This window comes from Aedes aegypti, chromosome 2 (genome assembly GCF_002204515.2).
Source record: "Aedes aegypti strain LVP_AGWG chromosome 2, AaegL5.0 Primary Assembly, whole genome shotgun sequence".
In the NCBI taxonomy this organism is placed as follows: domain Eukaryota; kingdom Metazoa; phylum Arthropoda; class Insecta; order Diptera; family Culicidae; genus Aedes; species Aedes aegypti.
This window is the reverse complement of record NC_035108.1, coordinates 23,033,837-23,058,831: the sequence shown is the minus strand read 5'-3', so window position 1 is coordinate 23,058,831 and position 24,995 is coordinate 23,033,837. Positions and strand designations below refer to the sequence as shown.

The following is a 24,995-nucleotide window of genomic DNA, read 5'->3' as shown; positions in this document are numbered from 1 at the left end:
GGCACCGAGGGACCTTTCACTTTACAAGATAAAAAAAAATACTTCTGCAAATAAAAATTCTTTGAAGCTTCAATTATTACTACTCAACTATTCGGAACGAAGTCTAAATAGTTTCGATCGAGTTACGTTTCATTCAAAACCTTACATAAATCAGGTAAACTTTTTGGGAAATGATTTTAGCCAATGATCCAATGTACAGTTGCTCTAATGTGTTTGTAATTCTCACCGATGCGCGCTGATTTTCTCTACATATTCTCTACGCTGATTTTCTCTACAAAGTGAGAATTATAATGAGAACATTGAGTCGCTTTGGATCGTCAGAACGAGATGTCTAAAGTATACAAGAGAAAAATGATCTTTGATGTTCAAAAATATAATGTATAGCCAACATTGTATGGTTTGGAACTTACTGAAGGACTGTCCATGACAGGATTTATGAAGGTATAGAGGGCTCTTTCACTGGCTCATGATACGTCTCAATGAACGCATCGACGTAAAATTTAGAGCACAAAAAAGTCCGGTATAGTCACGGATGCACCGAAGGCTGTATAATTTAGTAAAAATATTTATATATGATTCCTCGTATGACCCAGCTATAAATATTAACGTGTAGGCAAGAAATGTCAGAAAGGGGATGAATCAAAGTTCATAGCAAGCAAGCGTAAAATCTGGATACGCTCCAATTCATATTTTCTCACTTTCCTTCACTCCACTTCCTATCCGACTTCTATTTTTCTAAGCTAATGATACTTCTAAGAGTTTTCATGGAATTCATTTTCATGGATTTTTGAAACATATTACATACTACTGATTTTGCTGTATGTATTTTTCCTAATTTCTTGGAAAGTTCTTCGGAAACTAATTCAGGTATTTTCCCAAAGTTGCTTTCAGATATGGTACTAAATTTGTTCAGACTTTCATTTCATGATTTTTTACAGACTTTCTATGTAATTCCCTTAAAGAACAGTGTTGAAGACACAATTTAAAATATTCTACCTATTTTTACTCCAGAGATTCCACTAGGAATTCTTTTACAGCTTCCTTCATAAATTGCTCAAAAACGATTCAAGTCCCCCAGAAACTCATCCAGTAATTTCCTAAGGATTTCCTCCAAGATATTTGTTTCAAACATGTCTCCATACATGTCTCCAGAGACTTCTTGGGATTAGTTCAAAAAATTTTGTTCTGGATTGTTCAGACGTCTTTTTTCGATTCCGTCAAGAAATTCTTTTAACAATTTTCCAAACAAATCCTCAAAGAATTTATCCAGGAATTTTTATAGAGATGTCAAAGAAAATAAGTAATTATAGGGAAAATCCCTGGAAAAAGCGGTATATATTTTAGAGCAAATCCTAAAGTAATGATGAAAACTCCGACAGGTCTCTGAAGATGTTCTCGATAAAATGCTGAGATGAAAGTATTCATTAGAAACCATGGAAAATATAATTTAAGATTTAATGAAGGGATTTCTTCAAAAACATTGGACGAAATCCCTGGAAAAAATGTGATCGGAGGAATTCCTGGAATACTGGATGTAGTATTTGCTGATGTGAACAAATATTTGATAAATGTTCAATGGAACTGCAGGTATAATCTCTGGATAAAACGCTGAAGAAATTCCTTGAAAAAATCCTGGAGGAACTTCAGAAACTTCGGATGAATTTGTGAAGTAATATGTATTCCTGGCTAAAAGGACAACTTTAAAAAAAATACGTCTAAAGGAATTCTTGCAAAGGTTTCCTAAAATAAATATCCTCAAGCAAATCCTAATATATTTGTTTTGATTATCTTCCATTTTAATCGTTTTTTATTTTTTTGTTTCATTGGGATCGCTGAAGACGATTTCATGTTTAACATTTATAAACGTACATTGAACTTCGTAAAATATACGAATAATTGTACAAAATGTAAACATCCGTAGGGAATCGGACGCGTCTTCCGGTTATAACGGTATTTTCAAATATTCTCCAAATGGAAAATCAATGTAATCCAAGATAAGAAAAAAAAAGTGTAAATATTTCTCTTTTGCGCTTAAAACTTTCACAGAACAAAACATTAGGGTAAAATCACTAATAAGATCTTCATTAGCTTTGTATGATAGTCCGAAAATTGGCACAGAGTTCTTGTACAGTCGACTCTCCACATCTCGATGTTCTACATCTCGATATCTCTCCCTATGTCGATGATTTCATAAGTCCCTTCAGTCTGAATACATTTTCACTCTCCATATCTCGATATCCTCCTTATCTCGATATCTCCATATCTCGATGTGTTCTGTTGATTTTTCGTTCTAAATTTTCTCTCCGTATATCGATATGACCAATATCGAAGGTTACTAGACCAAAGTTTTGGGTTTCAAAACAAATTGGGAGCGCAAAATGACGTCTGTTTGTGTATTACTTTCTTGGCAACGGAGTGTTTTTCAATCTAGTATTCATCAAAAATGTGTTCTTTGTCTCGATCTCTCCCTATCTCGATGGTCCCTTCGATATCGAGATGTGGAGAGGCGACTGTATATCGAAAATTAGCACTTTTTCCTCAATATACATTCAACTCTCCCTTACTTGATATTTCCCCTAACTCGATGGAATACTCGGTCCCTTCAATCCAGCATACTTTGATCCTTCTGATACCTCTTTAACTCGATGTACCCTAACTCAATGTTATCTAATTCAATTTTCTATGCAACTTTACCCAGGTTTTATTTTGCTCATCTGTTAGATGGGGCAAACTCGTATGCTCACAATAATTGTGAGTCAGCATTCGATGTTCAATGAATAATCTGTGGCAGAGAGAGCTTTTGACAGCTCTTGCTTACTACGAAGCTCTGCAAACACCTTATCATTGCTTTTGGGGTGAACTGAGGCTGGTTGCTCCGTCAGCGCAGGAGCATAATTTTGCTTTCCTCTCTTACTCTTTGGGCAAAGAGCTGAGAAAGGGGAACAAAAATCTCTTTCTCTTTGAAGCACTGAGCTTGTCAAAACAAACTGTTTACCACTGTGGGAAAGAAATTAAGCAAACACAAACGTGTAAACTCTTCATCCCGCAGAGTACGTACGCTCAGTTTGTTTGCGGGTAATACCACTTTTCTTTTGTAGTTGATCATTAAGGGCATATTTCCTTGAGTACCAAACCAAGGCTCCCCCACTTTTGCCTTGTATTCCGGATATTTTGTTTCGAATTCCGGACAGCTCATTTAAACCATAATTAGAAACGTGAAATTAACAATGAAAATAAATCAATCACTAGAGAGACGTGACAACTTTGCATTGTAAATTTTAATACATATCTATGGCAAATATATATTAAAATAAACCTCGAATGTGGAAGCTTTTGAACGGTAAATGTTGAAACATTTCGTGTGAAATGTTTCCCATACAAACTATATTGTCCGGAATTTGAATCAGAACGTTAGTTATGTAATCAACCTCATTTCTTCCATATTAAATGAACTTGTAAATACCGATGATAGAGCGTGGAATTGTAATACAATTACAATACATTTATTGTATATATGTGATCAACTGTAGAATGGAATCTGCAATACTGATGATGTTAACTAAATCTAGGTAAAATTTTCTTAGGAAACCAACTATACGCCTGTCATGTTACTTTTGTTGTTTTATGGATGTTTATTCTTGATGCTGAATTCAATCAAATTAAATCACCATTCCACCTTCCGTTATAGCATCTCCAAACGAGAGCCCCAAGAGCTCGCACAAGCACAGTCCGCCCAGTGATCACCAGTCGCCGAAGGGGATTGCACCGGATACCGTAACGCTCAGTGCCATCAGCAATCGAGGTTGCATCTGCGTCGGAAGCGGTAAGGAAGGGCCACTGGTCGGTCGACCCAGTGGCCCCGTAGACCTGAAGTGCAGTCCGGACGTCGAGGACGTGTTCCACCACACCGCACCAATCAGCAGCACTGGCGGCAGGGACGCTAGTGAGCATCACCACATGCACCATCACCATACGCAATCGCAGCAGCCGCAGCAACAACAGCCGCACCATGATAATCTAGGGTAACTGCGATGACTGCCAGATGCTTTTCAAATGCTTATAACTTTTTTGAAAAAAAAAAAAATGAAATCTGATGCATGGCAAATTTGGTCTAGTTTCAGTAACTTGCTTGGCCTTGGTCAATTCTGTATGCCCGAACTCGTGCAGGTACTGCATTTAACAGCCATGTCCTGACAGAAATTGCGTCAGATGTTCACTTTTCCACGATTTCTTTTGTATTGTTGCCGGTGATCAATATGAATGGTCAGGCAAGTTACTGAAATCATCAACTTTTCAAAAAGTTATAAGCAGTTGAATTTAAACAAAATGTTGCCTAGCCCCTGCAAGTACATGAACAGCAAGCTTAATCACTTTCCAAATTTACAGATTACTAACAAATCAATTATCTGATTTAACGATAAGACTAGACAACTTAGAAGGTAGCCTAAGGAAAGACATCAGAACGATTTTAGACATCCTGCACCAGCAGCAGCAGATGCAGTTGCAGTTCCACCACCAGCAGCTGCACCAACAGCAGCAACAGATGCAGCAGTCCGGCAAGACTGCGATGTCATCGTACCAACCGTCCGAGAGTGATTTCTCCTTCGATATGTGCGCCGCTGCCGGGGACGCACCCAGTGGCAGTTTGGCGAAACATGGAGGGCCGACCAGCCAGCAGCGGACCAACGTGCAAAGGTCCGTCTCGCAGCCCGAATGCGCTAACGAGAAAAGCCTTTTCAAGTGAGGTTTCGAAGGTTTATGTCATTCAGAAGAATCGACACACGAAAAACATCGCTTACTTTTATTGCAGGTGCTCAAAGTTTTCTTCATTTAACCAACCAATGGACGACACTCCGGAGGGTCACAATTGGAACATTTTCGCTCCGATTGCTAAGCTCGAGTCATTGGATGAAATTGATCAGGTAAACTGTGGATCAGGGAGTCCCGGAATAAACCGATGTTCGGAATATCATGATGCTTAATCCTAGAAAAAAAGAGGCCGCCATCGGCACCCATCGTTAGAAATCAAATTTTATGTCCCTGATCGCTAGTATATGCTAAAACTAAAAGGTGGCCCTTTCGGTTTTCTCAAATTGGTAGACCCCTCGGACGCCAACTAGCAAAACAGTTTGCGAAAAAGCCCATTTTTGATAAATCTTAGGTAATATGTCTCATTTTTTTTTAATTTTTTTTATTAGTATCATTTTAAACATTACATTCATTTCTTATATCTAGGTGTTCTGTGTTATTAGACTCATCCTAATTTGGTAAAACAAATTTAAGATTTTTTTGGGGACGGACCTGGTGTAGTGGTAAGAACACACGCCTCTCACGCCGAGGACCTGGGATCGAATCCCATCCCCGAGATAGTCACTAAAAATTTCAGTGACGACTTCCTTCGGAAGGGAAGTAAAGCCGTTGGTCCCGAGATAAACTAGCCCAGGGCTAAAAATCTCGTTAATAAAAATAGAAAAAAAAAATTAAGATTTTATTAACATTTTGTTAACAACTATTACATTTCATTTGCCGTAGCAGTTCAGATATTTTACAGGTGAGTTGATTTCACCTGCTTATAAGAGAAAAAAACGCTTTGAATATACTTAACCTAACTTAACCTAAACATATAACGCATTAATCGTGGCAATCTTCATTGAAACGATTTTTGCCTGAAATTATTTATTATTTTATTTGACATTTGTTCCAATTTTTCAACATTGGATATTCTATGTAACTCATTGGTACTATACCAGGGAGGAAGTCTCAGAATCATTTTCAAAATTTTATTTTGAATTCTCTGCAGAGCATTCTTCCTGGTATTACAACAGCGAGTCCATATTGGTACAGCATACAACATGGCTGGCCTGAAAATTTATTTGAATATCAAAAGCTTGTTCTTAATACAAAGTTTTGATTTTCTATTAATAAGGGGATAGAGACATTTTACATATTTATAACATTTGGCTTGAATACCCTCAATGTGATTTTTGAAAGTTAAATTCTTATCTAGCATGAGCCCTAGATACTTAACTTCATCTGACCAATTTATTGGAACCCCTCTCATCGTGACAACATGTCTACTTGAAGGTTTCAAATAAAGAGCTTTTGGTTTATGTGGGAATATTATTAGTTGAGTTTTGGAAGCATTAGGAGAAATCTTCCATTTTTGCAAGTATGAAGAAAAAATATCCAAACTTTTTTGCAATCGACTACAGATGACACGCAGGCTTCGTCCTTTGGCGGAGAGGCCTGTGTCATCCGCAAACAAAGATTTTTGACATCCCTGAGGTAGCTCAGGTAAGTCAGATGTGAAAATATTGTATAATATTGGTCCCAAAATGCTGCCTTGAGGAACACCAGCTCTTACAGGAAGTCTTTCAGATCTGGAGTTCTGATAATTAACCTGAAGTGTACGATTTGACAGATAACTTTGAATTATTCTAACAATGTATGTTGGAAAATTAAAGTTTTTTAATTTTACAATCAAACCTTCATGCCAAACACTGTCGAATGCTTTTTCTATGTCTAGAAGAGCAAGACCAGTAGAATAGCCTTCAGATTTGTTGGAACGGATCAAATTTGTTACACGTAAAAGTTGATGAGTGGTCGAATGTCCATGGCGGAATCCGAACTGTTCATTGGCAAAAATTGAATTTTCGTTGATGTGGGCCATCATTCTGTTCAAAATAACCTTTTCAAAAAGTTTACTGATGGAGGAAAGCAAACTGATTGGACGATAGCTAGAAGCTTCTGCAGGATTTTTGTCTGGTTTTAAAATTGGAACAACCTTAGCATTTTTCCATTTGTCAGGAAAATATGCTAATTGAAAACATTTGTTAAATATATCAACTAAAAATGATAAGCTACTTTCTGGAAGTTTCTTGATGAGAATGAAGAAAATTCTATCATCGCCAGGAGCATTCATATTTTAGATTTTTTTAATAATACAGTCGCCTCTCCACATCTCGATATCGCAGGGACCATCGAGATAGGGAGAGATCGAGACAGAGAACATATTTTTGATGAATACTAGATTGAAAAACACTCCGTTGCCAAGAAAGTAATACACAAACAGACGTCATTTCACGCTCCTAATTTGTTTTGAATCCCAAAATTTTGGTCTAGTAACCTTCGATATTGGTCATATCGACATACGGAGAGAAAATAGAGAACGAAAAATCAATAGAAACACATCGAGATATGGAGATATTGAGATAAGGAGGATATCGATATATGGAGAGTGAAAATGTATGCAGACTGAAGGGACTTATGAAATCATCGACATAGGGAGAGATATCGAGATGTAGAACATCGAGAAGTGGAGAGTCGACTGTAGTTCTCACATCTTCCAAATCAGTCTCCCAGGCATTTTAGAAAACGTTCTCTTGATTGAGAATATTTTCGAACTCCTGAATAACTTTATTTTCAATTGGACTAGTAAGTCCTAAATTAAAATTGTGCGCACTTTCAAACTGCATAGCAATTTTTTGAGCTTTTTCGCAATTAGTTAGTAATAATTTGTTTTCCTCTTTCAATGCCGGTATTGGCTTCTGAGGTTTTTTCAAGATTTTAGATAATTTCCAAAAGGGCTTAGAGCCAGGGTCCAATTGAGAAATTTTATTTTCAATTTTTGTTTCTTAATTGAGCAAAACGTTTCTTGATTTCTTTCCTGCCATATAATTTTCATAGCATTTCATCGCGAGTGCGTTGAAATTGCCTTCTCCTCACGTTTTTAAGACGGATCAAGAGTTTAAGATCATCGTCTATAATCACGGATTCAAATTTTACTTCACATTTTGGAATTGCAATGCTCCGAGCTTCAACAATGGAATTTGTTAAAGTTTCAAGAGCATTGTCAATATCAAGTTTAGTTTCTAAATAAATGTAAACATCAAGATTAGAGTCAACATACGTTTTATATATATTCCAGTCGGCTCGTAAATAATTGAAAGTGGAGCTGATAGGATTGAGAATCGCTTCTTGGGATATTTGACATGTAACAGGGACATGATCAGAATCAAAATCAGCATGAGTAATCAGTTGGCTACAAAGATGACTAGAGTCGGTTAAGACCAAATCGATCGTAGATGGATTTCTAGAAGAGGAAAAACATATAGGGCTATCAGGGTATTGAATTGAGAAATATCCTGAAGAGCACTCATCAAACAAAATTCTGCCGTTGGAATTACTTTGAGAATTATTCCATGACCGATGTTTGGCATTAAAGTCACCAATGACAAAAAATTTTGACTTATTGCGAGTCAATTTACGCAAGTCAGTTTGGAGAAAATTTACTTGCTGTCCAGAGCATTGAAAAGGCAAATAGGCAGCTATGAAAGTATATTTACCAAACTGTGTTTCAACAGAAACACCTAAAGTTTCAAAAACTTTAGTTTCAAATGATGAAAACAGTTGATGTTTTATACGCCTATGAATGATGATTGCCACTCCCCCACATGCCCCATCAAGTCGATCATTACGATAAACAAAAAAGTTAGGATCTCTTTCGAGGTTAGATCCTGGTTTGAAATACGTTTCGGTAATAACTGCTATATGCACGTTATTAACCGTAAGAAAATTAAACAGTTCGTCCTCTTTACCATTCAGAGAACGAGCATTCCAATTTAAAATATTTAAATTATTATTTGGATCCATTAGAAAAACGTAAACCAATAACAATTTGATTTGTAAATTTTACACCTACTTGGACTGCTTCAGTCATAATGGTGGCGTTGAACATTGCATCAATCATTAGATTCAATTGTTCAGTTAGAAAATTAAAATTAGGGCAGACATGTCATGTGATTACCCATTAGAATTTCCGGTAGACGAAGAAGCGGAGTTACATGTGGCGGTAGGGTTTATTCCATTTGATTTGAAACAAGTAGAATGGGTACCCATGGATCGAACAGGGGAGGAGTTCGAATTTCCTGCTACGATATCGGCAAAGAATTTACCGTGGGTAGATACATTCGAAATTGAAAGATTCGAACGGCTACCCGACGGATTAAAATTAGTTTGTGAATGAGCATGATTATGATCTTCCTGATGGGTATGTTTCATGATCAAGCGATCGTTAACTGAAAAATGAGCATTGTTCGATACTCTACCAGGCAAATTCCGGAAACGACCGTTATCGTAACGGATATTATCTTTCATCTGCCTGGCACGAGCCTTAATGACCCTTTTGCGTGAAGGGCAATTCCAAAAATTGGACTTATGGTTAGCCCCGCAATTACAGCATATGAATTTGGTGGTATCTTCCTTCACTGTACAGACGTCCTTAGCGTGAGAAGAACCTCTGCAAATCATGCATTTAGCATCCATGCGACAATTTTTTGTACCATGACCCCACTTTTGGCACCGACGGCACTGAGTGGGGTTCTGGTAATTTCCTCCAGGTTTCTGGAAATGTTCCCATGTCACACGGACATCAAACAAAAGTTTTGCTTTTTCTAAAGCTTTAATATTATTTAGTTCTTTTTTGTTAAAGTGAACTAAATAAAATTCTTAAGAAAGCCCTTTCCGAACAATGCCAGATTGGGTTCTCTTTTTCATAATGATTACTTGGACTGGGGAAAATCCAAGTATATCATTTATTCCATTTTTGATCTCTTCAGGTGATTTATAGTCACTTGAGAGACCTTTCAAGACAACTTTCAACAAACGTTCAGTTTTGTCGTCATAAGTAAAAAAATTGTGCTTCTTCTCTTCAAGATGTTTGAGAAGAAGCTCACGATCTTTAAGAGTTTCCGGCAAAACGCGACAGTCTCCTTTCTTTGCGATTTGGAAGGAAGCCTTGATTCCCCTAATGGAGTTCAAGAACTCCTGCCTAAATCCCGCAAATTCGGAACAACTGACCACGATAGGCGGCACTCTTTGCTTCCTCACTTGAATCAAAGAGCCTGGGCTAGAGGCTGCTTCGATTTGGTGTTTGACGATTGACCGACAATACTGGTTTGGGAACGGATCGTCCAGAACTTGTAGAGGTGGCAGCAGAATCCGCTACTGTACGCGTCGTCTTACCTGTTCTGTCCTCCAATAGAGAATATAGGTATGTGAACGAGAAAATTAGTGATATTCGTAGATACTACTATGTCGCAGTCTATGCGATTGAAAATCATACTACGCATGGATGTATGCCCATGTGGTTTCTGTTGCAATGTTTGAATGAGCTTTTGGGAATGATCCAGCTTAAACGGAGTTTTTCGTAATAGCAAAAAATGTTGCATGCAACTCGTTGCAAAACTCGATTTTTTCCGCACTCGTTGTATTTATCCCACTCGGCGAGCCTTGTTGGATAAATATACAACTCGTGCTGAAAAAATCATCATTTTGCAACTTGTTGCATAAATAACTAATATTGACTTAGGGGACGGACCTGGTGTAGTGGTTAGAACACTCGCCTCTCACGCCGAGTAAAAAGTTATAGTGACGACTTCCTTCGGAAGGGAAGTAAAGCCGTTGGTCCCGAGATGAACTAGCCCAGGGCTAAAAATCTCGTTAATAAAGTCAAATCAATCAATCAATATTGACTTGAAAAAGTATCACTGTACGCTCTAACATGCATAAAGTATGCTGACACTTTTTCAGCTGTGTCAGTGCAACCTCAACTGATTTTCTTTGATTCGAAATCGTGAGATGAATAAGCAACAATCATCAACACGTACGCGTACAAATTTCAATGACGGCCTTATTCGCCTCAAGTGAAGAAAAGCTGGCGACCACCATTGATTTTGACGCCATCTTGATTTTAAGTACTAGAATGATTTTTTTGCCTTGTTATCACTTGTTGATTTTTAAGGCAGACGTATCGCTTTCTCTTGTTGTTCTTATTTTCCTCGCGTTAAGATCTTACTGGAACAGAGCATGCTTCTCAGCTTAATTCGTTATAAAAACAAATAATTAAATGGGAATTTTTATTTAAATTGCTTATTTAACACAATAATGGTTCTTCGGCATATCTTTAAGTTCAGGAATAGCATTCATTCTTTCATTTATATGGTCCAAAACCATTGATTGGAATGAACAATCAATTGAACAGCTGAGATAAGATAAGAATGAAAGAATCTGATTGTTTTTTTTAATAGATGCCTCATAATTCAACATGATGAGTGCTAAGATGATAAAAAAGAACATTCAACCACATTAAACCAAGATGGCGTCGTATTCCAAGATGGCCGCCAGATTTTTGAATCTCCAAATGATACTCCTAAATATTGGCATTACGTCCGGGGCAAAGCCTGCCTCTCACCTATTCAATTTCGCTACCAAACGCTTTAGTTTCGTTTAGAAATACATGTTTACTCAATTGTTAAATGTTCTTCGTTGGTTTGAGTCCAAAAGAAGATTTTTTCCAGTTTTTGAGATTTTGTCACACCTCTTGTTTGTAACTCAAATTTTGGATGCATTTTGTTTTCCGTGTTCCCTCCGAAATGTCAGATAGGAACAATCCCAGTGTTAAAAAGGAAAACACCTGTGGCATTTTTGTCGATCAAGTAAACATGATCAAAAGTGTCAAGGTTCATATTATAATCCATTTTTCCAAATTGAAATTAGGTAGGATCCTGAGATTGCAGTGTGGATCGTAGAATTCCAGTGTCGATCCTGGGATTGCAGTTTGGATCTTGGGAGTCCAGTGTGGGACCTAGAATTGCAGAGTGGATCCTTGGTCTCCAATGTGGATCAAGGTATTTCAGTGTGAGCTCTCTGATTGCAATGTAGATCCTAAGATTGTAGTGTGACTCCTGGTAGATTCAAGAGTTTCAGTGTGGATCTCTATTTTCCAGTCTGAATCATGGAATTGTAGTGTAGATCGTAGGATTTCAGAATGAAGCCTGGGCTGTGATGTAGATCATAGTGAGATAGTGTGGAACTTGGTATTCCAGTGTGGATCCTTGGATTCCAGCGTGGATCCTTGGATTCCAGCGTGGATCCTGGGATTCCAGTGTGGATACAGGTATTCCAATGTAAATCATGGGATTCTCGTATAGATCCTAGGATTCCAGTGTGGATCTTTGGATTACAGTGTGGATAATGGCTTTCAATTGAGAATTCCTAGAATTCCGGTGTAGATCCAGGGATTATAGTGTGGATTTGAATGTGGTCCCTGTGAAAGGCAAGATTCCAGTGGATCTGGGTATGGATCCTAGGTTTCCAGTGTGAATTCTTAGATTCCCGTATGGATCCTGGTATTCCAGTGTGGGCTCTGGGAATTCCAGTGTTAATCCTCGTGTTCCAATGTAAAACCAGTATTCTAGTGTGGATTCTTGGATTTCAGTATGGACCCTGAGAAACCAGTGTAGATCCTTGGACTCTAGTGTGGATACTGATATTCAAGTGTGGATCTTAGGATTTCAGTATGGATCCTGGGAATCCAGTGTGGCTACTGGGATTCCAGTGAGGATCCTGAGATTCCAGTGTGGATCCTGGGCTTACAGGATGGATCATGATATTCCAGAATGGATCCTAAGATTGTAGGATTGATCATGGAGGTTCAGTTTGGAGCCTTTGATATCAATGTGAATCCACGTATCCTAGTTTCGATCCAGGGATTTTTGTATTGATCCTGGGAGGTTGGTATTCTAGTGTTGATGCTGGAATCCCAAGGTACTTCGATGTGGATATCCTAGATTTTCGGTATGGACCCAGGGATTCCAGTGGTGATATTGCGATTCCAGTGTGGTGCCTAGAATTCCTGTATGGACCCTAGGACTGCTTCGATTTCTTGGGATTGTGCTGTAGATCGTAGGATTTCAGGGATCCTATGATTGTAACGTGGATTGCAGAATTTCAGTGTGGAACTTGGAATTTTATTGTGGATTCTAGGATCCAAGAACTCCATTGTGGATTCTGCAACTCCAATGTAAATCTCGGTATTGCAGTGTGGATGCTTTGATTACAGTGTTCATCCTGGAATTATACAGCGGATCGTAGAATTTCAGTAAAATTCCTGGGAATGTAGAGCGGATCGCAGGATTTTAGTGTGGATCTTGCGATACCATTGGGGCTCTGTGAACTCCAGTTAAGATTCCAGAATTTCAGTGTGGATCCCTATATTTCAGTATGAATCATGAGATTGTAGTGTAGATCGTAGGATTTAAGAATGAATCCTGGGACTGTGATATGGATCGTAGGGAGACAGTGTGGATTTTTAGATGCCAACGTGGATCCTGGGATTCCAGTGTGGATATTGGTATTCCAGTGTGAATCTTGAGATCCCCATATAGATCCTGGGATTCCAGTGTGGATCTTAATTCCTTGTGGATCCTAAGATTTCAGCCTGGTGTCTGGGTTTCTCAGTGTTGATTCTTTGATTGCAATCTTGAGATTAAGAAGGGAATTGTGGGATTTCAGTATGGATTCTGGGATTCCAGTGTAAATCCTAAAATTTCAGTATTGGGAATGGATTTCCATTGTGGATTCCTAGAATTCCTGTGTAGATCGAGGGATTGTAGTGTGGATTTCAATGTGATTCCTGGGATTGTAATGTGAAATGCAGGATTCCAGTGGATCTTTGTACGGATCCTAGTGTGGATTCTAGTATTCCAGTGTGGGCTCTGGGATTCCAGTATGAATCCTCGTGTTTCAGTGTAAAACCAGTGATCCAGTGTGGATGTTGGGATTCCAGTATGGACCCCAAGATTCCATAGTGGTTTCTGGAATTTTAGTATCTAGTTGGATTCCAGTGTGGATACTGATATTCAAGTGTAAGTCCTAATATTTCCTAGGAATCCAGTGTAGATTCTGGGATCCCAGTGTGGATCCAGGAATTCTATTGTGGATGCTGGGATTCCAGTGAGGCTCCTGAAGTTCCAGCGTGGATCCTGATAAATGATGATATTCCAGTAAAAGTCCTAAGACTGTAGCACTGATCTTGGAGTTCCAGTGTGGATCCTACTATACGTTTGTTTGGATCATTGAATTACTGCATTGATCCTGGGATGTTGGGATTCCAGTAGTGTAAATGCTGGCATATCAGTGTGAATCCTGGTATTTCAATGTAAATCCTAGATTTTCAGTATAAATCCATGGATTTCTGTGTGGATCCTAGAATTTCAGCATGGATCCTATGAGTCATTTTGGAATCTGGGATTCAAGAGTGGATGCTGGGTTTCCAGTGTGAATTCAGGAGTTGCAAAGTAAATCTTGATGATACAGTATCGATCCCTGGTATTCCAATGTGGATTTTAATATTATAGCGTAGATCATGGCATTCCAGTGTGAATCCTAGGATTCTAGTATGAATCCTGGGTATCCAGTGTGGGTTCTGGAACTCCAGTGTGGATCCTGGGATTGCTGTGTGGATCCTGGAATTCTAGTGTGGATGCTGTGAATTCAGTATGGATCCTTGGATTCCAGTGTGGGTCTTCAGGGCTCCAGTGTAGATACTTGAATTCCAGTCTGGATCCTGGGATTCCAGTATGGATTCTGGGATTGCTGTAAAAATAATATCTTTCATGACGTTCCGAACATTGATTTTTATGGGACACCCTACTGTGGATAATTTTCCAACATGAATTGGTCTTACCCATTAAACTATTGTCTCTTATTTCCAGGATAGTAAACATTCCATCAGTCAGGACAAGCCTCAATAACGCAAACTTCGGGATGGATGCGAGTAAATCGAGTTAGTCGCGCAGTGGAAGCAAAAATAGTCTAGCTAAACCAAAAGAACCTACAGACACACAATCACGTAATTTAGCTTCTCCTCTAGCCGAAACAAAAAATCGAACAAAAACGCTCCGATAATGTTTAATGTACATATTGCTTGAAAATTATTTCAGATGTTCATCTTTGATCGATTCCGGAAAACAAACAAAAAAATCAACCAAAACAATTGTACATTTTTCATATAGATACTGTGCATAATTTATACGAGAAGGTAATATCAGCAGATTTTTACGATGAGCAAAACGAGAAAAGCAAATATTAAAGGAAAACGTTGAAAAAATCTACAAAAAAAAGGCAACAACCACAAACAAACAAAACACGCATATATAAAACGCAGTGATAAGCTCCGAGATGCGAGTGACAAAACGAACGAAACCAAAAAAAAAAAAGAGAAATGGAATGCTCCATTTTTAGTTGTTATCAAATCGTTATAAGCTCCAACGCCGTGGGCCAGCAAAATGCATAAAGCAAAATCTCATCAAATTTTAGGAATTATTACATTTTAGTAAATTCAATTCGAAGATGATTTTGTCATTTTCTTAGATGCAATTGTTCACGCCAATTCCCCTTCTTAGATGGCATTTTGTTATAGTAACTGAGGTAATTACTTAAATCGAGCAACAAGTCTAGAAAGACAAAAAAAGATCTGTAAGCGATAAGTTAGTTGAAATTTTGTTTTAGTGGTTAAACAATATCATTACCATTAATTTTTCCAAAGGAGTTAATTCGAGGGAAAAGACGTTAGTGAATTCAAACTAAAACTCTAGCAAGGTTATGATAAGGTGATAAAAAGCGGAAACATGACAAAAAAATCCACAAATACCAAACACAAAGAAGTCAGATGAAGGATGGTGTTACGCTTCCTAGAAGTGGTCGCACTCTTGTTAAAATGGTTACAAATTAAAAAGTCTCTCACATACACACACATCTACATTCTCACAACACCAACACCAGATATATTCACACTCACTCGATACAAATGGAATACACTCTCACACATACACAACAACCAGCATAACTCAACGGACAGGATCGACGAATTCGTCCGTTCCGACCGCCGGATGTTGTTTCTCTCTAATCGAAAACAGTTATTTTTGTGGTTTTACATTTATCCCAGAATAAAGCGAAACTGTTGACCATTTGCGATTTGCGTTAACGTGAAAGTATGCTACAAATTTTAAGCTTGAATGGCGGCAGTGAAACAGAGTGAGGCTTACATTTACATTCGACAGCAAACAAACACAACACAGACACAGGCAGCAGCCACAACAGCAACAGAGAATAAACAGAGTTACAAGCATTGAAAGAACTGAGGAAAACATGAATTAAAAACTTTATAGAAAACGTACGGAAATATACTTTACGAAAAAAACGATAGTTAGTTTTATTCGCATAGCAAACTACAGGTTGAAAAAATATCACAGCCCATACAATGGAACAAATTTTATCTTTCTGACAAGTAGCGCAATTAGTCTAAGTGGTCTCGGACATAAAAGAATATTATTATTTATATCAGCCTGACATGATCGAAATTTAAACATAGTTTGAACCTAGGGGGTGCGGACTTGAATATTTAGGTCGTTTAAATTGAACACAAACTTTTCTACGAGTGCTAACCGTTGTTTGAATGTTTGTCTCGCAGGAAACCACATTCGAAGTATACTCTTAAAATGTTTCACACAAAGCATAATTAATTCAATGCAGGCGATAAACCCAAAAAACAGACATAATCAGAATGTTCTGGCCGTATGTTAATTAAAATCATATTTGAGAAAAGCTGTTAAAGATTTCTGCATAATTTGGACCAACCACATTTTTTTTAATAGTTAGAGGCAGAGTTGGGAAAAGTTCTGAGATTCACACTACAGTAGGCAAGCGTAGTAAATCACAGTCAGCGAAGCCATTGAAACTCACGCCTATCGCTGCTGTAGGCAAAATGCCTTGAATATAGAAAAACACTCGTTGGTAAGGGCAACCCAAAACTACTGTAGAAAAATGTTCTATTTCCCGCATTTAAAGCCTTCAATGACACTACTGATTCAGAAAATTCATGAACCCAAAATAGGCTAATTGATGAGATTCACAATTTTAAACTACTGTTTCATATAATTTAAAATACATACATGTAATTTTCAGTTTTCGTCATTAATAAAAACATCTTTTGAATTGTTCGACATTATCGATGTTGACGTATTTTTTAAAGCTTCTACCAAAAACTTCTCGAGACAAAAATACAAAACTAGCTTTAAATATAAGCCGTATATTTCCCCCTTGTCCATGGATCGCATCATCGACCAGAGGTGAATCCCAGATCTTTTCCTACCTCACTAATAAACACCCTTCCCGTGGTGATTGTGGAGATGCAGAGGTATTCTCGGTCTCTAGAAGCAACCATCATTATACCCTAACACCCTAACAAGCGCCGTTATTGATCAATAATATTAGATCTGCTAAAATTGCACTTCGAGAATAAGCGGAAACTCCAATCCATTATTCATTTGGATCGTAGTTCAATTCTTACCAGTTCCGATCAATCACGGAGTAGCAACCATTGACATGTACAGTCAGTCTATGCTATGCTATGCTATGCTGTAAATTGAATAACATTTTTTAGCGTGACGAAATCATGATCAAACAACCCTATGCATACTTGGGTCATTTTAACCCGTATAGTCCTGAGTGACAGTAAAAATACTGAAACCCTCACCGCTCAGAGAATTCTTAACGGATTCAAATGATTTTTTGTCAGTTCACTGGCCCACATATCTAGTTTCTAGAAGTGGCCAAAGGAACTCGGAAATAGTCATGTAGCCGGAGTTATTCCGGTGGGTCACTGGGTCAAGTCGGGTAAAAAAGGGATATTTTTTGGGACATGCCAAGTTACTCTTATTTATTTGCAATGACAATCATTTTAATTTACATAAATCATTAAGATCTGATATTCAACATTATAAATGAAGATTTTTGCACCGTTTAAAATATACCGGATGTGGCCATTCGGACGTAGTGTCCGGCAGAACCGGCCATAGAATTGTTGGATACTAAACCGTTTCAATTCTCGAAAAGTAGAATCCAAACATAATTGTGTACTAAAACGCGTTTCCATAAGGTTGACATAGATGTTCAGATACAAATTGGCCACTTTATCGTAAGTTTGAGACGTCCCGGGACCCGAAAATGGTCATTTGTAGGATTAATCAAATGCAAAACTCATAGTTAATCAATTCAATCGTTTCTCATAAAGTTTACACTGATGCGATTTTCTTCAAATTCCGCCATGTAGTGGCCACATTATAACCGATTCTGGAAATTATCTGTGACTTGAAATTTGCCTACCTCCAGGGGCACAAATGCACAGTACCCTCACCTCGACCTGACCCAGTGATCCACCGGAATAACTCTGACCACATGAATATTTCCGAGTTCTTCTATCCACTTTTAGAAACTAGATATGTGTGCCAGTACACTGACAAAAAATCATTTGAATCCATTAAGAATTCGTTGAGCGGTGAGGGTTTTATAATTTTTGCTTTCACTTAGGCCTATACGGGTTAATGAAAATTTTTGTTCGACAGCAGCCTGGCTGCTTGTTGAATTTTAATTCGCATCCCCCAGGTTTGAACCAAGCTTTCCATAAACAAAGCCTGCAAATTGTGTTGAATCGCGAACGCGCTTCATCTCTAAAACAGGTACATGTGTACTTCGGTTCAAACTTTGGTGCAAATAATGGCACAAAACAGACAGACCGAAAACTTTTGAAATCCATGCAGATAGATTTCTACGATCATAAATGACATTTCTTGATAAAAACCACAAGACCCTTAAGGCTTGAATAGGTGCTTTACTTAAGCAGATCAACTAAGATCAATATTTTAAGTAACGTGTTGCGTTAACTTTATGAAAAAAACGAAGGATTTAACTATATCATTTAGCAAGACACGATAAGTAGAAATTGATAAGCTTGGATTCCAACTGCTTTGTGTCTGTCTGTTTTGTGCTATCGTAACTTCGGAAGCAACCAAGAATTTGTATCAGAATTTGGACCGCGGTTGTAACCAAGGTAAGATTTCCCATGTTTTATTTTTTACATCAGTGTAAATTCAAACACAACATTAATTTCTGAGTGTTAAACCAGCTTTAAGATAAAAAAAAATAAATAAAATAAAATAAAAAAATCATTTTTTATATCTTGCTGTTTTGTTTTAGGCAACACTTTTCTCCTAATATGGTGAAACTAACATATTACATTTCATTTGCCGTAGATGTTCAAAATTTTTACTGATGAATTGAATTAACTTGTTATAAGATAGAAAAAAAACCTTTTTTAAACTCAATATATAAAGCATTTATCGTGGTACAAGTGGGAAAAACTGTTTTTCTTTTAAAACTTTGATAATTTCATTCGACATTCACTCTAAAATTTCAACATTGGATATTCTTTAGTTCTATACAGGAAGGCAACTTAAGAATCATCTTAAAATGTTTAAGAGAACATTTTGATTTTCTGTTAATAAGTGGATACATTTTTTTTCTGTTCGGAACATAAACCACTGCGACCAATATTTGATCTATTGTATATCCCGTGTCCTTTGTATAGTGCATGTCGTGTTACTTTGTCACTATCGAGAAGTGATAAAGTATTCGTTTTTTTACAGTTGTCATTCCTAACTTGATCACAGGAAAGGATTCTAATTGAAAGGTTCCGCTTTTTAAACCCTTCGAAGGGTGTGGTGGGTACACTCTCCGCAGGCGCGCCCCTTTATCAGTCAAAATCGGATCCCTTGATAAAGTCGGAAAGTGACACCGATATTGTCCATGCATCAGAATCCTAGTCCTTACTTCTTCAAACTAGAGAACAATAAATAAAAGATTAGAAAAACAACTTGATGATTTCGACTCATTTTTATCGTTGTCTTAAGGTCATTCTCGGCTACTGGAAAACTGAGACTTGTCACTTCTAACAAGGTTTAAAATGTAACAAGGACTAATAGTGTTCCTTTGATTACTATAGCATCCTGTTCTCTTCGTTTGAAGCAGTCAGGACTAGGTTTCATTGGTAGATCTAATAGAAGATTCTACCCCATTACCCCGAATGCCATTTCCCAGAATGCCACCACCTCGAATTCCATTACCCCCAATGTACCATTACCCCGAATTCCATCACCCCGAATGCTTTTCCCCGAATTTACAATTATCTTCACATGATGATATTGATGACATTTCCCCATGATATTGGAATTCGGGGTAATGTCATTCGGGGTGATGGATCATTCGGAGTTTTGTAATTCGGGGTAATGGCGTTCGGGTTAATGGCATTCGGGGTAATGGGATTCGGGGTAATGGGGTAGAATCCTAATAGAAATATTAGTAATAGAATACTAGTGGCGCTGTTGTCACAAAACGGATTTGACTAATAATTACCTTCAATTGGTATTTTTCATTAATTGAACGATGCCACGCAATAGAGGATGATTTGTTTTGGCTTTTGACACTTTGAGGCCCGTTGCTCACGCTGTCACATCGCAGCAAACAAGATGTTGGTCACAAGAACAGCAGCGACATTAGCATTCTTAGGTTAATGCTTCTACTGTAGATCTTTACCCCATAACGCACCACGAAAAAGTGATCTACCCGCGTTATGGGTAAAGTGGATACATACATTTTATATATTGAATATTATTATTACTTTTGGCTTAAATTTTTATTTAGCATGGCTGTACGATACTTAACGCGACAACGTGTGTACTTTGAATGGAGTGCTTTTGGTTTATGTCGGAATATATATGTGTATACATTTAGTGGACCTTCGATTTTAAGTACATATAACCTCGATTTTGTAAGGGGGGTCTGTAGCCTTGAGGTTACGCTTTCGCTTCATAAGCGGAAGGTCATGGGTTCGATTCCCAGCCCCTCCACAAAAAAAAACCGTCCAGCCACCAGAAGACGCCTCACGGAGGACCGTGCTATGGGGAGCACATCCATCCTCCATCAGTATCAGATAGTGACTGAGACAAACTGACCCTCTTCGCAGGCAGCTAGCCTCACTAACAACAGAGCTCTCTCCTACCTGCTCGTGAGAGTAAAAGAGTAGGAGAGAGTGAAAATATATAAGTTGAAAATAGATCTGTATCGGTAAAGAAGAAGCTACAGATCAACTGATTCCGGCACAGTAGTGGCCACGAGCACAGAGTGCCTTAAAAAAAAAAAAAACCTTGATTTTGTGGACATCCAAATTTCATGTTTTATTTTAAGATGTTTGACCAATTCTGAACATAAGCCCTGAAAACTTAAAAATTGTAATGGGTTTTCCATTAAATGCGCTTTGCTAATTCGTGATCTAATGCAAAGCTACAATGCGTAGGGGCGCTCTTCTAGAACAGTTAATGATGCATCTCAATCTATTTTTTTGCAATTTCAATAATCAGGGAATCAAAAATATTAATTTACGTTTGCAAAACTTTCGCAACCTCACGATTGATCGCTAATAGAGCAGGGTTGCTCGCTGTCAATTTCAACGCTTGAAATTTGCAGATTTGCGATACAATTCGGATCATTCCATATCACATCAACCTCATGCTGTCTACTCCATCACCAGTGCATTGATGGCGATAGACCACGGTAGACACAACAAGGTAGGCTATTCCCACGTGTAAACAACAGTTTTCAATCAAAACATGTGTCGTCATTCCTACTGTCAAGCATGAGGCTTATAGGATAGTAAAAGAGAGCAAACCTTGCTTTCTTTTGCACTCGTTCGAGTTTGCGATAGGAATGACGTCACCGCCAAATGTCATTTTTCGGAGTATAATACCTAGCTTCTTTTTACCGTGGCGATAGACTATGGATATCACTGATGGGCTAAGTTTAGCCTTAAATTAAGCAAACAAAATGGCAATTTATCAGTACGATATTCTTTATAGTGTTGCAGATTGATTGAAACTGTGTGTTGGTCACTGAAAAATATTAATAGCATGGATAATTACCACGTGATTACTCATTCTGCAGGGATTATGATCTAGAGTGCGATGTCGCATCACTGCTGTTTGTTGTCAGATCAAAATGACATTGATAGTGTTACTCTGGGGGATGCAGAGGACTGGCACGGCTGTCATCCTGCATACATTTCGGCACTTCCTCACATCGTTTTTGGTACTTCGCGTTTTGGTACCCAATTTCTAGTCGGTTTGCCCTAACTTGCTCCTGATTTTCGAGTATACGGCTCATGTGCTGCTTGTGCTAGTTTTTGGCAATTAAATATATTGCGTTGAATCGTCGTATTTGATGACGCTTTTCCTCTTTTCGACATTTTGTTGAATGTTTTACGCATCAGTGAGGTACCGTTTTGATTCATATTACGGACAGCTTCAAATTCCGGACACGCTACTTTGTATGGGAAACATTTCACAAGAAATGTTTCAATTTTTGCCATTCAAAAGTTCTCACTTTCGAGGATCGTTTTAATGAGCTTTTTCCATAAATATATATATGCGAATTTATAATGCCCAACTACCTTAGACATCTCTTGAGTGATTTGAGGATTTCAATTGATGATTTGATTGTTCTATTAATGATTATCTTGAGCTGTCCGGAATTTGAATCAAAGTGTCCGGAATATGAGGCAAAAGTGAGGAAGCGTCCGGAATAAGAATCATCAAAAGGCCACACAGTTTGATTAATTTAAAATTATTCAAGTTGTGGCAGCGTATTCTTTACCCACCATTCGAAAGTTAAGGGTTTCCGACGCTCGATATGGCTAAGGAATAATACAGAATGATTTATTTTGTATGGTCTATGTTGGGTTTTACTTCACTGAGGCCTTAAGTGTCCGTAATATGAATCAAAACGCTATCATTGATGCCTCCTATCCGAAAAATCATATGTTTTGTTAGTCCAAAAGAAACAAAGCAAAGAAACTGGACGCCATGTTGAATCAATGTTGGGTAGCTAATTATTTCTAAATTTCACCCCCCCTGGGGGGATGCGAACTGAAAATCAACAAGCAGCCAGGCTGCTGTCAAACTGAAAATTTCGTAAAAATGGTCCGGTTTCTAGACATAAATGTTCGTTTACGATTTCGTCAGGCTAAAAAAAATATGCAATTTGTTTAACACAAAGCCCATCAACTGTTAAAGGAACGACGTGCTTATTCAAATGTATGCATAAGTCTTCTAAAACTTTTAAAAATATATGTCTAACAAACATACGCCGAGAAACTTTCTGGTTTTGTTTATTTATTGAGTTCATTGCCTGCATTGGATTGATGATGCTTTGTGTGAAGAATTTAGAGTGTGCACTTTGGATGTGGTTTCCTGCTAGACAAGCAAACAAACAACGATTAGCACTCGTGGAAAGATTGTGTTCAATTTAAACAACCTAAATATTCGAGATCGCACCCCTAGGGTTTTAGTACATCAGTTGTCAGCTGATATGACTGATATTGCAATAGAGTGGTGGGGTCCGGTTTTGTTCGAAAAAAAAAAATAAAGATACCGCTAAGCCATTAAAAGATTGATAATGCCCAAACTTTCTCGGCACTATGCCCAGGGAAGTCAAGAAAATTTCCATAACGAAAAGATGGTTCGAAAGAGAATCGAATCGAAGAGAATCACCGGATGTGGGATCTTTAAAATATTTTTGATAAGTTTTTTGGAGACCTCATGTTGTTTTTTATTCAAAACTAGTGGTCCCGGCAAACTTCGACTTGCCATCAAGTAGGCTGTTGAAAAACGCTTTTGATCGTCCCTTATAAAATGACAGTTTCGTTCGCGCTTGTTTTTTCAACTTTCCCGGTGAATATCCTGTGATTTTTATACACACAAACACGTCGGAAACCTTGACGAACAAAACTGAGTAAGAATCATTCAGATCCGTTGACCCGTTCATAAGCCATTTCGTGACATACAAACACCATTCCATTTTTATTTATATGAAAACTACGCTTGAAATCCTCTTCATTCTAAAACAAGATGTCTGTAAATATTATTGTTGTACTGCAACCTTATTGTCATATTCTTGATGAAGTGCTTGAAAGATCCTCTTGACAGCTAATCGAAGGGTTCATGAAAAAATCTCCTAATCTGGTTTATTGCAGTAAAAGTTTTGACGAGTACAAGGAGAAATATTTTTTTAATTTACGAGATAAATTTAACGAACTGCTTGCAATGGTTACTTCAATGACAATCATCATCAAGAATTTCTCCTACAGACTCCTTGTGTCATGTACATTCATTTCGATTCCTATTTAGATTTTCCTGACTTAACTCAAATGCAGTCGCGCGCTTAGCCACAGTTGACTCAACCCCACTGGCGTAATGTAAAACAAGCGAGCCTTTTCATGATACCAGTGGTGGAAATATTCACATCACGAAGCACATCACGATTGTAAACCAACGCAAAACAAACATGACAGACTATCAAACAGGCTTAGTGTGTAATAGACCTGTTCACTTTTTCTAAGGTACCCTTTCCACATCAAATTCTGAACTTATTTATCAAAACAAGTTATCTGTCCAAAAATGAGCCAATTTGGTAAAGTTTAAGAGGTGTATCAAATCGATTTTGTGGTTTATTGGACTTTTTCTCCGAAATGCGTTCCTGAAACCCAGAAATATTAATGAAAATGGTTCGAAAATACCACTAGCCTTTTGCTAACACAATAGACTATCACTTTGCCGAAGACACTAGGGTAGTTTGACCGCTTCTTCATTATGCTTTTAACTTAATTAGTCAAAAAATCTCGTAAAAAGCAATATATTTTTCCAGTTTGCCATATAAATTCCGATAAAAATCTTATTATATTTTGTATCCAATTCAACTATCTATTTGATCTGCGGGTTACGAACATATCGTTCATACATCATTTTCATGTGAGAATTGAATTTCACTTCGAAATAATTGAAAGTGTATCACTCTATACCCTAAAATCTCATAGGGTTGCCAACACATATACACTCTATGAAATCACAGTTACCCATGATTTAGACGTCATGAGTTTGAACCCTACTGTCCATCATCATCGGCTCAAAATAGAGTTGATGGAAAGGTTTGGGTCTAAGGATCAGAAGATCCACGGTTCAAGTGCAAGGAATAATCTTTTTTCCATAATCAACAGTAATCGTAGCTTATCATCACAATTTTCGGTTAACAACACCCCCCATCGTAAAGATTTTTGTATGAATATTCTACAAGTTTTGTATGAGCCGTAATATCATGAAGTCACCCACGACCCCTTTTCAGCGTCATGGAATTTGTGAATAAGCCCGTGCAATTCGATCATTGATGCGATGCTTGATAGAATATAACTATTAGCTTTATTTAGGTTTTTA

The 24,995-nt window shown here is 37.7% G+C and overlaps 1 protein-coding gene across 9 annotated transcripts in view; it reads left to right on the top strand.

Moving 5' to 3' along the window:
* Positions 1 to 15,960, top strand: part of LOC5571255 (potassium voltage-gated channel subfamily H member 6) — a 529,023-nt gene extending 513,063 nt beyond the window's left edge. For all 9 annotated transcript variants that reach the window (XM_021840247.1, XM_021840253.1, XM_021840246.1 and 6 more), the window contains 4 exons: positions 3,689 to 4,022; positions 4,387 to 4,740; positions 4,811 to 4,922; positions 14,556 to 15,960. In XM_021840247.1, coding sequence (XP_021695939.1) covers positions 3,689 to 4,022; positions 4,387 to 4,740; positions 4,811 to 4,922; positions 14,556 to 14,594 — 839 coding nt within the window. In that variant the 3' untranslated portion in view covers positions 14,595 to 15,960. The remainder of the gene's footprint in view (positions 1 to 3,688; positions 4,023 to 4,386; positions 4,741 to 4,810; positions 4,923 to 14,555) is intronic.
* Positions 15,961 to 24,995: the final 9,035 nt, after the last annotated feature.